General features: G+C 36.1%; 2 protein-coding genes across 5 annotated transcripts in view; one reads left to right on the forward strand and one right to left on the reverse strand.

Annotated features, from left to right (window-relative positions):
* Positions 1–12,819, reverse strand: part of PHTF2 (putative homeodomain transcription factor 2) — a 130,896-nt gene that overhangs the window by 42,031 nt on the left and 76,046 nt on the right. For all 4 annotated transcript variants that reach the window (XM_061165158.1, XM_061165160.1, XM_061165161.1 and 1 more), the window contains 4 exons: positions 6,991–7,060; positions 6,273–6,431; positions 2,730–2,895; positions 1,664–1,828 (listed from right to left, as the gene is read on the reverse strand). In XM_061165158.1, the coding sequence (XP_061021141.1) occupies positions 1,664–1,828; positions 2,730–2,895; positions 6,273–6,431; positions 6,991–7,060 (560 nt within the window). The remainder of the gene's footprint in view (positions 1–1,663; positions 1,829–2,729; positions 2,896–6,272; positions 6,432–6,990; positions 7,061–12,819) is intronic.
* Positions 11,054–11,928, forward strand: LOC133072179 (small ribosomal subunit protein eS1). Its single transcript, XM_061165154.1, has one exon. The coding sequence runs from the start codon at positions 11,076–11,078 to the stop codon at positions 11,868–11,870; it is 795 nt and encodes a 264-aa protein (XP_061021137.1). The 5' UTR covers positions 11,054–11,075; the 3' UTR covers positions 11,871–11,928.

Raw genomic sequence — 12,819 nt, forward strand, 5'->3', positions numbered from 1 at the left:
TCAGATATGCAGATGACACCACCTTTATGACAGAAAGCGAAGAAAAACTAAAGAGCCTCTAGATGAAATTGAAAGAGAGTGAAAAAGCTGTCTCAAAACTCAACATTCAGAAAACTAAGATCATGGCATCAGTCCCATCACTTCATGGCAAATACATAGGGAAACAATGGAAACAGTGACAGACTTTATTTTGGGGGGCTCCAAAATCACTGCAGATGGTGACTGCAGTCATGAAATGAAAAGACACTTGCTCCTTGGAAGAAAAGCTATGACGAACCTAGATAGCATATTAAAAAGCAGACATTACTTTGCCAACAGAAGTCCATATAGTCAAAGCTATGGTTTTTCCAGTAGTCATGTATAGATGTGAGAGTTGGATTATAAAGAAAGCTAAGTGCTGAAGAATTTATGCTTTTGAACTGTGGTGTTGGAGAAGACTCTTGAGAGTCCCTTGGACTGCAAGGAGATCCAACTAGTCCATCCTAAAAGAAATCAATCCTGAACATTCATTGGAAGGACTGATACTGAAGCTGAAGCTCCAATACTTTCACCACCTAATGCAAAGAGCTGACTCATTAGAAAAGACCCTGATGTTGGGAAAGATTGAAGGCAGGAGGAGAAGGGGATGACAGAGGATGAGATGGTTGGATGGAATCACTGACTCGATGGACATGAATGAGTTTGAGTAAGCTCCAGGAGTTGGTGATGGACAGGGAAGCCTGGCATGCTATAGTCCATGGGGTGGCAAAGAGACAGATGACTGAGCAACTGCAGTGAACTGATATAAAATATGTATTTTCTAGAAGACTAAGTGGTTGAAAAGTCAGAGAATCAACTTAATGCCACACTACTGAAAATTATTAAAATTTGTGAAAATTTCTCCCCAAATTACTATCAATAAGAATATGCCCAGGATATAAACTGATTAATTATATAATTAATTACATGCACTATAATTATATAGTGCATGATAAACTTTATCATAAGAACACAATCACAAATTGATAAAACAATGATACTAGCAGAGAAGTTACCAGAAGTGACTGAAAATAAGTTACTTGCAGTATCCTTTTTCTTGACTTATTAACTTAGCAATTTTCATCAGTTTTTATTATGGCACAAACTAAATAAAAAACCCAAACTACAAAAAACAGAATCTGGTATTATAATATATATTTTATTCTTTCAAGAAACAATACATATACCTATACCTATATGTTTTACTTCAGATAATTTTAGGTAATTGAGGCAGATTTTTTTAAAATGCCATACAACTCACATACTATATTAACAAAGCCAATTTGTCCTATAGTGCTGATGAAGATTAAATAAGCAACTTAATAGAAATAAAATAGTACTTGAGAAATCACAAAAGAAACTAAAATCAAAAAATACTAACTAAATATACTTTGATAGTATATATTCATTCTCATACAGATGTATTTATACATATATGTAAATATACATTTACATATATATGTGTATATCTCAGAGTGAATTTTATGGTCTCTATTTTTGCCATTATATATAGCTTTATAACTTATAAAAATAAAATCCACAATAGGACTGTCATATTCAAAATCATTAGTACACATTAAGACTGTAGTGCCAAAAAAGGAACAGTGCATTTCTAAGCCATAGGAAGTCTTGAATAAATACAAACCCTGATAAAAAGAAAGCAGCATGCCAGAGATCTCTGAAGACCGCGCCAACACTGTAAGAGGTGCTTGTACCGTGGCTCTGAACTGCTCCCTCCTGTGTGTTATCTGTGGTACTAGAACCATCTCCTTCCCTATGTACTTCCAAATGGGCTGCTTTTCTTAATTTCCTTCATTAGAAGAGATTAAGAGTGGAAGGTAACTTTAAATTTTAATAACCACTTTCTCGACAGTACATTTAAAAATTCAGAAAACATAAACACAAGAACTCTAATACACAGTAAAATTCAGGTTGATGCATAAAAGTTACGCCAAATATTAAGTACATATTCAAGACCAGTTTCTGTAAGTGTTAAGTTATTGTTTCTTGCTCATACTGACAAGTCAGTGGACACAAGGTTGTAAGGATAGCACCAGGCAGATTATTTACAAAAGTACCCCTTCCCTATTGGAATGCTACTTATTTGCAGATGAAGAAGAAAATTTAAATTGGAGAGACTTATAATCTATCTGTTCAGCAGTGCTACTTATCTAATTAGGATTTTTTTTTAAATAAAGAGCTTAAATCAATATTCCAAAACAGCAAATGTCACACTCTCTTAGCAACAACATTCAAAAGAGAAACTGTTCCCAAAGACCCTTAAGACAGAACTTCACTGTGCTAAGTGGCCAGTAAGACTTGCTGTGCTTACTTAATCAAAGGGCAATATTAAACAGCTTCAGATGACATATAATAAATGGAATTTAGCTAAAAAATTTCCTTGACTTTTGTTTTTGCCAAAGCATTTTTTAAGTACAAGGTTCCATAATAGTGGAAATTATTAGCAATTCCAACTAACATATATTCCCTACATTGATATCATGTGCCTCAGCAATGAGCTTCAAGAAAGAAAACAAAAACAAACAGGTATGGGGTCTCAAACTGGCTCTGAAGCAAATAAAAGAAACTAAATTATTCAACAGCTGATTCTGAAGCTCACTGTTTCAAGATAACATTTCATTCAAGTCAAGAACAATCCTTGATTCAAATTACAGAAATCTACAAAAAGATCTCTTTTAAACAGACAGTACCTTCTTCTCTTACCCCCGGTACTCAGCGGAGGTTTGGGTGTTCTTGTTGAGACAATCTGGCAGTGCACCGTGCCGAGGAGCAGCATCAGCCATACCGGCTCAATCACTTCCGTCAGAGGTATGCTGTGTGGGCTAGAAGCCGAACAGAACAACACTACTGCGGCAACTACAAAAAGGGAAAGAAAATACATTTAATTATAGATCTGACCGTCATGTCCTCAAAACTTTAAAAAAAACTTTAAAAACTGTTCTAACATTGTTGTTTGCCAGATTATTTTTCTAAATTAAATGAGTACAAAAGTTACTTCAGACAAGCTCTTCAAGACTTGTTTGCCTCTGGCTAACCATGCCATTCAGAAATAAACTCTTGGAACAAAGTAACAGCCAACGTGGTCTCTAAAGTATACACCTTAACACTGCAATGAAAACTAGATCCATATAAATCTAAAGGCATTTCTAGTAAGATCACAGACACCCCCTCCTTAAAGGAAAAGGGGGACATATAAAGAAATAATTAAAACCCCTGTAATGAACCGAATTGTGCCCTCCACCCTCATTTTGTATGTTAAAGTCTTGACCCTTAACATGACTATCTTAACAGATAGGGCCTACATGATGTAATGAAGGTTGAATAAAATCATAAGGGTAGGACCTTAATCCAAAAGGACCAGCTCCTATAAGAGCTAGAGGTACCAGAAATCTCTTTCAACTCATGCACAGAATAAAGGCCATGTGAGGATACTGCAAGAAGGCAGCCACCTACAAGACAGGAAAAGAAACCTCTAACAGACACCAACCCTAACAGCACCTTGATCTTAGGTGTCCAGCTTCCATAACCATGAGAACACGAATTTCTGCTGTTTAAGCCACTCAGTCTGTAGTATTTTATTGTAGCAGTCTGAGTAGACTAACAGAATATCTGTGACACATAAAAAAGATATGTAAACTGGAGAGGTATGAAGGAATTCTAATGCCTAATTCTCAAAAGTTAACAACTCACAGAATAAGTAGTGGACTAAGTAAACAAAAGGGGAAAGGGCTACACAGGCAAAAAAGAGTTACCCCCAAAACATACAGGTTACCAAAAAAGGCACAGAATGTTTAAGAAACAGCACAGAACCAGTTTAGTTTGGTTAAAGTTGAGAAATTCAAGAGACTGAAAAACTGGCTCTTTATCTTGAAGGCAATGATAATTAAGATTTAGAACTTGAGTGGCTGATTTATATTTGTAATGTAAAAGGTAAATGTGTGTGTGTATGTTTAGTCACTACGTCGTGTCTGACTCTTGTGACCCCATGGACTGTAGCCCTCCAGGCTCCTCTGTCCATGGGATTTCCCAGGCAAGAATACTGGAATGGATTGCCGTTTCTTTCTCCAGGGGATCTTCCTGACCCAGAGATCAAATCCATGTCCTCTGAAAGGCAGGTGGATTCTTTACCAACAAGCCACCAGGGAAGCCCAAAAGGTAAATGGACAGAAAGTAAAAGACATAAGGGCTCTTGGCAGTGACCCAGGAGAGAAATGACATAATAAGTAGGATGAAGCTGAAAATATATAGTTGATATACTTAAAAGACATGTGACTGAAGTGAAAAACTGTAGTTATGTAAAACCCAGTCTGATTGCACATGATTCTTTCTACTCTTCAGGACAAGAAGGTGGGATAGAGAATGAGGACATAATTCAGAGCACTATACTCTGCTCAATATGCAAAGAGGCAGAAGCACAGGGGCTTCTAAAGGCACTCAGATTGCTGAGGGTTTGTCTTATCATGGCTTTGTCACTGGCTGCATGACTTGAAACACTTTTTAGACTAAGCTTTACCAGGGAAAATTTCAGTGGCCAACACTTAAAAACACTAATAATATTAAACTTCAGTTTGGAACTGAAAAATATCTGTTTTTTCATGCTTGATCGAAGCTATGCTCCCTATTTAATTTAGGCAAGCCAACATGTGAATTTCAGCCACAATATGCGACCTTCTAATTACACTGGAAACTTGTTTGTCCTCAAATACAATAAAGCAATAATATCAAAAAAGTACAAGGCACAGTGGTTACAAAGAATGGTACTGATTAATTATTATTCTAATAAGCAACTGCAATTTCTGACCACTTTAGAATAAAGTGTTCTCTAGGTAAACTAGAAAACATTGGAGGATAACTTCAAGTTCGCTCCCTCTTAAGTATATAAGATATACACAAGCTTAAAGAAAGACTTCCCTGGTGGCTCAGACAGTGAAGTGTCTGCCTACAACGTGGGAGACCTGGGTTAGATCCCTGGGTCAGGAAGATCCTCTGGAGAAGGAAATGGCAACCCACTCCAGTATTCTTGCCTGGAAAATCCCGTAGACGGAGGAGCCTGGTAGCCTATATTCCACGGGGTCACAAAAGAGTCAGACACGACTGAGCGACTAAACTTAAAGAAATAACCTAAATAAATCTTTCATTTTTATTGTTTTCATTTACTTAAAAGATATTATCTTTTACTTAGTATTTTTGATAGAAAGAAAGCGAAAGTCGCTCAGTCATGTCCAACTCTTTGTGACCCCATGGACTGTACAATCCATGGAATTCTCCAGGCCAGAACACTGGAGTGGGTAGCCTTTCCCTTTTCCAGGGGATCTTCCCAATCCAGGAATTGAACCCAGGTCTCCAGCATTGCAGGCGGATTCTTTACCAGCTGAGCCATGAGGGAAGCCCCTCAGAAATACAATTGTGTTTAAAAAAAAAAATAAGATATTAAAAACACTAAAAGGGTATCAACCAAATTAAAATTGTTGTTTTGCCAGAGTGATAGAAATGTGAGCAATTTCTTCTTTTAGGTGTAAATGCTCTGGAGTGCTGTGCATTTCGCACTGTATGCTGTTGCTGTGACTGTGCCCGGGAACACTGCTGGGCTGGGACGCAACGTTACAGAGGCGTAAAGCATGTGCTTCTGAAGTCAGACTGCTTAGACTTGAACCTGGACCGCCACACTTGCTGAGTATGTAACTTTGGACCTGCAGGTCCTTCAGGTCCCATGTCTATAGGCTAGGCATACTAATAGGACCCATGCTTCACTGGATGGTTGTATTAAATGAGCACCTGTGACAAGCTCTTAGAGCAGTACATGGTACACAGAATTTTAATACAGAATGAGGACAGTCTCAGAACACTGTGGTTAAGAGGAAAAAAAAGAATACTGCTGAGAAAGGAAGAATTAACCCTAAGGCTTCATAAAAAAAGACTTGTGTGTCCATATATGTAGGGGTAAATTTGGAAGAGATTCTGTAATTTCTAAAAATCCTCTCAATTTGTATTTTTCTTTAGCAATACACACATTCAAATTATAATAAAATTATTTTGGAAAATAACTACTTTGCTTTCTTAAACATTTTTAATCCCAAACTATTTGTGTCTTACTAAATCATGTATCACTATAAATTTTTTTTCCATACTCGGAAGTAGTATATTTTAAAAATAACAAAGCCTTAGTAATCCTAACCAAAAAAAAAAAATGCTGAAAGTTAAAAGCAAAATGCATTTCTTTCATTTAGTTGTACCTTGAAGAAGATAAAGGACTAGAAGCCAGAAAAAGATGACTTTTGATGTTACTTGTAACCACCACCGGAAGAAAAAGGGAAAAAATACAACTCGAACAATTCCCTTTCTAGTCAAAGAAGTCCATGGACTTTCAGGTTTTGCCTTAGCAAATGCAGACCCTAAGAAAAGTAATGCAAAATGAAAGACAACATTTATTATTTTTTAATTTCCTTAAAGAAAGAAATTTCAACATCTGAAGTAAAACATATTATTTCTTTTGTACTATGGGTGTCAACTGTCCAACTGTGGGTAGGAAACATTTCTAAAAACATCACACATGCCATTATATTGACTCAGGTACTTTGAAAAGAACTATTTTTAACTGAAATAACAGCAAAATTTCTCCTACATATTTTATAAATACAAGACAATTTTCAAATGTCAGTTTCAGTTAGGAATTAAAAATACCACTTTAATGTTTATAACAAGCTTTATAGTTTGCTAAGCAAATACAAGCTGCTTTTCTTTTACACTTATTACTTGGAATGATTTTTAGTGTGAGAAAAGACTAGTCAATGGTATTTAAAGGTCTCCACTCTCTTTTTTAATACTACTTCTAACTTCATTTAGCCTCACATTGCTTTTATTCCTACAAACATATATATCTAACCCATTTTGAACTCTGTCCTTTGAGGACAATTTCTAATTTCATTAAATATTTGGTTATTCAAGACTCACCTCTTACAAGATCGACATCTATGAGGTCTGGTTTCACATGTGCTGTTTTCTTTGGTTTATTCCTTAACCCCTGTAACATATTAAAAGTAGTATTGATAAGAGAGTAGATCTTAAAGTTCTTATCAGAAGAAAAAAAATATGTAAGCATGTATGGGGATGATTATTTAAACTAGACTTACTGTTGGGATCATTTCTCAATATATACAAATATCTAGTTACTATGTTTTACACCTGAAACTAATATGTTATATGTCAATTTTAACTCAGCAAAAAAGTAGTATTGAAATTCAACACATGTACATTTTTAATACCCAAAATCAATGCCTAAAGATTTCGATTAAGAAGAAAAACTTTAAGCAATATAATGTACAAAAACTATCACATATATTTGTGACAAACGGAACACAACAGTAGTGTAATGAATTTTATTATTTCCAAAAAGATAACTTTAGGGATGTATGTAACACATGGGGTCTGTTTATTACGAAAAGCATAATTTTAAAACAAAGACTATCACCACCAATTCAGATGTACAGCCTGAGATGGTCCAGGAGACTGAGGTGGCCCTTGTTTTGCACGGGAAAGTGCTGAAGCTGGCTGGGACAACAGTGGCCCTAAAGGGCCTTTAAGGTGTGATGCCGGAGGCAGTGCTGAAGAAAGCAGGGGTCACAGAGTTGAGGACAGACAGGAATGCAGACTTCTTAGCAGATGCCAACATGTAGGGTGAGACCAGAGAGGACAATGCACATCTCAGGGCTGCCACTATCTTCACATGCCAACCACTAACCAGATTACAATGCTACCTTATCACCTCATAGCTTAGATGCCATGCCCAGGAGGAGGAAGAAGGAGAAGGCAGAAATCATGAAATGAATTAGTTTCAACTTGAAATTACTGAACACTAAGATTAAGTTTCTGCATCAGTGTACCAAGTTAGAGCAGGAGTAGAGATCAAAATCAACGAAAAAAAAAATCAAAAAATAAATTACACTTTATAACTTAAGACTAGGATGTTAAGAATTGGAGGAGCCCAGGCTAAACTCCTTGGAATCCAAGTGCTGAGAGATGACCTAGTGTTTCAAAGATTTGTTTATTGTTCATTCAGTTAACCAAGTAACTAAAAAGTAAATCCTTTGTTTAGTCCTGATCTAAGTAATAATGACTCCTTAAAATAAAAATTTAATCAAGCAACATTTTTATCTGAAACAGAGAATAGGACATTTGAGCTCAAAATTAACTGAGATGTTTAAACCAAAAATGTATCCTGAAATCAATATGCAATTAAGCTCTGAACTCCTTCAAATAGTCTGTCCATGTGAAGTTGCAAACTACCCACAGATACAAAAACAAAAGAAAGAAGGTCAGAGTTGAAGACACAGCCATGATCATCTTACATATAGTCAATCCTGATATTCATAGATTCCATACCTGCAAACTCACCTATATGCTAAAATTAACTTGTCCCTAAAATCAATATTTGCTGTGATCTTGCAGTCATTTGCAGACATGCACAGTGAGAGTGGCAAACAATTGGAGTCACTCAGTGTTCACATTCCCATCTGAGATCAAACAAGGCATCACTCTGCCTTCTTGCATAGCTCTCCTTTCAGTTCCTTTTCACAATCTATTCAGCGTCAATCTTTTGCTTTCTGTTGGTAATTCTGTGTGGAAATGGTCCCTGAGATAGTGCTGACAAGTGGTCTAGTGTTCCTAAGTGCATGAAGGCTGTGACGTGGCTCACTGAGAAAATGTGGTAGATAAGCTCTGTTCAGGCATGAGATGTTTCCCATTAGTTCAGTGTTAAGGAATCAACACCATATATTAAATAAGATGTCATTTAAACAAGGTTATATATTGATTAGCTGACAAGTGTTGTGACTAGGGGCTTGCAGGAACTTAATTTTGTATTTCTCCTAACAACAACAGTCAGTATTCACTAAATCATCATTCACGGTGAGCTGAGAGAATATTAACTACTGCACATCACAAAAAACAACTATCTGCATGCCATTTCCCACTTTAATGTCATGATAGTGTCACTCATAGACTGTAAATCACTCCCAATATTTTGCAAATTGGAAAGGTAAACTAGTAAAACATATTTAAACAAAAAATTCACTGATCAAACACTATTTAAATTTGGCATGAAGTTTATTATGCTATTTTACCTTTATTAGTGCCAATAAATTTGAAAACAATAACATATTTTCATTTACTTCTATCTTTCATAAACTGTTTTCTACCACTTTGAAAATAACCTTACTGCCAATGTTTATAACAAATCTGAAGCCTCATTTACTGCTGTAAACCTAAACTTTTCCTCAAGACTGTTTTAAGAACTTATATTTAAGTCCTTATAAGAGAAACAGTAAAGTATTTTGATTTATGCAATTAGGTTGTTTTTCAACATGCTTATTCTACTTGGCATTTTAAATATGTGATTAATTTCCTATTTTATGTTTTATTAAAACATTTTGAACTATCATACACTGTAAAGTCATAGCATAATTTTAAGCTACATTGTAAAGTCATAGCATTGTAAAGTCACAGCAGAGTTGACAAAAACTTAACCTTCAAGGTAGCCTATCAGAGTATTTAAAGGGTTTAAAAAAAAAGATATACAAGAGTATTATTAAAAAAAATTTTTAAAAAGAGTATTACTGATAAATCTTCTACCATTAGTGATTTTATTCACAAAAACAAAAAATATTAGTACCAACGTGTCAGCATTTATAACATGTGATTTTAATTAAGTAGATATTTTAAGTTTGACGACTTTAAATTGGTTTTGAGTAAACTACACTTACACAAAACAGCATAGCTTTCAGTACTAAAAAAATTATGAGCCTTCAAAAAGTTTAAGTGAACAAACAAAAAACGAAAACTAACTTAGCTTTAGATTTTTTTAAACTACTGGTTTAACTAAAAAGTAGAAATAATCAAGTGCTATCAATATAACTGCCAAGAAATCAAATAATATATTCTTTATTGAGTATATATTATTGAAATATATACTAACCACTTTCTGGAAATCCTATTTAGTTTCCCCCATCCCTTTAATGACTTGAAACAACATAGTTTGTTTTGTTGAAACTTTATAGCTCTGCTGCTGCTGCTAAGTCACTTCAGTCGTGTTCGACTCTGTGCGACCCCACAGACAGCAGCCCACCAGGCTCCCCCATCCCTGGGATTCTCCAGGCAAGAACACTGAAGTGGGTTGCCATTTCCTTCTCCAATGCAGGAAAGTGAAGGTGAAGTCGCTCCGTTGTGTCCGACTCTTAGCGTCCCCACGGACTGCAACCTACCAGGCTCCTCCATCCATGGGATGTTCCAGGCAAGAGTATTGGAGTGGGTTGCCATTGCCTTCTCCTACTAGGGGGTACTAAAACAGGGAAATTTCATATTTACTTTTAAATTTGGGTCAAGGGGAACAGAAAACTATAGTTTTCAGTTATAATTTCTAAAATGTTTAAGAAAAAAATAAGCTGCAATTTACAAGAGACTTTACACTTTAGCAGTATCAGTTAGGGTCTTTATATAAAAACAATTATCAAGAAATTTATTTTCATGGTTTCCTTTAATTGTTGCTCACTGCTTTGACAGATAATAAAATAACTAATTATATAAAAGGACAAAGTCAATACATTTGTTATCATATTCTCTAAGCACAACAGGTACAGTGTTTTTGTTTTTTTAATCAAGTATCGACATTAATACACCACAATTACCCAACTTCTCTATCTTCCATAGAATAAATACAAAATTATTTTACACTATAAATAGCTTGCTTCCAATAGAACATTTAATAAGAATGGAATGTGCTTTGAGGCTTGTCAAGAAATTGAGCCTTTTAATACAAAATAACAAAATTAAATTTTAATTCTTCAGTTACTATTTCAAAGTATTAACTTTAAAAGGAGACATATTTCAGAAACAAGTTATAAGTCTTAGCCTTCCCTAAGTTCATCCTGCCAGCACACCAAGTACCAACTGATACAATCCTCCCTTACCTTAGCCTCTATTTAGGCATTAAAATAGATCTATTAAAAATGAGGAGATCCCTTTTTGGCTCTCTGAGCTGCACCATGGCGGTCGGCAAGAACAAGCGCCTTACGAAAGGAGGCAAAAAGGGAGCCAAGAAGAAAGTGGTTGACCCATTTTCTAAAAAAGATTGGTATGATGTGAAAGCACCAGCTATGTTCAATATAAGGAATATTGGGAAAACATTGGTCACGAGAACTCAAGGAACCAAAATCGCGTCTGATGGCCTCAAAGGTCGTGTTTTTGAAGTGAGTCTTGCTGATCTGCAGAATGATGAAGTAGCATTTAGAAAATTCAAGCTAATTACTGAGGATGTTCAGGGCAAAAACTGCCTGACTAATTTTCATGGTATGGATCTTACCCGTGACAAAATGTGCTCCATGGTCAAAAAATGGCAGACCATGATTGAAGCTCACGTTGATGTCAAGACTACCGATGGTTACTTGCTTCGTCTGTTCTGTGTGGGCTTTACTAAAAAGCGCAACAATCAGATCCGGAAGACTTCTTATGCCCAGCACCAGCAGGTGCGCCAGATCCGTAAGAAGATGATGGAGATCATGACCCGAGAGGTGCAGACAAACGACTTGAAAGAGGTGGTCAATAAATTGATTCCAGATAGCATTGGAAAAGACATAGAAAAGGCTTGCCAATCTATTTATCCGCTCCATGATGTCTTCGTTAGAAAAGTAAAAATGCTGAAGAAGCCTAAATTTGAATTGGGAAAACTCATGGAGCTACATGGTGAAGGTAGTAGTTCTGGAAAAGCTACTGGGGACGAGACAGGTGCTAAAGTTGAACGAGCTGATGGATACGAACCACCAGTCCAAGAATCGGTTTAAAATGCAGACTCTTAATGGTGACAAATAAAAGATCTTATTTGTGGTAAAAAAAAAAATAAATAAAAAATAAAAAAAAAATGAGGAGATTACATAAGTAAAATAGTAATTGGTGATGAGCACTTAAAGCTAAAAAACTGCACATAGATAGACAGATTTGGGGTGGGGAGTTAATTTCAAAAACATCCAAATGTGCCAACTGGTAACGCAACCTCTTAAGGTAGTTAACATTTTGCCCAACAAGTTAAAGACTGTCAAAGAGCATTTTAAAGCATCTTAGTAGACCTCTCTGCTAATATTCTTGACTATTCCAGCTCTTTGTGATATTCTCAGACTACTGCTTCACAATCTCTCATTTCTCTTTCCTCCTTCACTTACATCTCTCTTTTTTTTTAATAAACCTATCCGTTAAATCTTGTTTCCCAATGTTCTGTTCTCAGCCTTTTTCTCTCATCATTCAGTGTAAATCCACTGAGTCCTATGGCCGTATCTGTATAATGTGTACCATATATAATATACATAACACCCAGGCACACAACTTAGCGACTGAACAACATAAAACCACCCACACATAGGTAGCTCAGCTGGCAATTGCAGGAGACCCCGGTTTGATTCCTGGGCCAGGAAGATCTGCTGGAGAAGGGATAGGATACCCACTCCAGTATTCTTGGGCTTCCCTGGTGGCTCAGCTGGTAAAGAATCAATCTGCAATGCAGGAAACCTGGGTTTCATCCCTGGGTTGGGAACATCCCCTGGAGAAGGGAAAGGCTACTCACTCCAGTATTCTGGCCTAAAGAATTCCAAGGACCATTCCATGGGGTCACAAAGGGTCAGACACAACTGAGAAACTTTCACTTTCATATGTATACATGTGGAGAATCTGCCTGCAATGTGAGAAATCAGGTTCGATCCCTGGGTTGGAAAGATTACCTGAAGAAGGAAATGACAACTC

Source organism: Dama dama, chromosome 18 (genome assembly GCF_033118175.1).
Source record: "Dama dama isolate Ldn47 chromosome 18, ASM3311817v1, whole genome shotgun sequence".
In the NCBI taxonomy this organism is placed as follows: domain Eukaryota; kingdom Metazoa; phylum Chordata; class Mammalia; order Artiodactyla; family Cervidae; genus Dama; species Dama dama.

Excerpts from the sequence above, each read along its gene's own strand:
- LOC133072179 (XM_061165154.1), top strand. The coding sequence starts at position 11,076 with ATGGCGGTCGGCAAGAACAAGCGCCTTACGAAAGGAGGCAAAAAGGGA.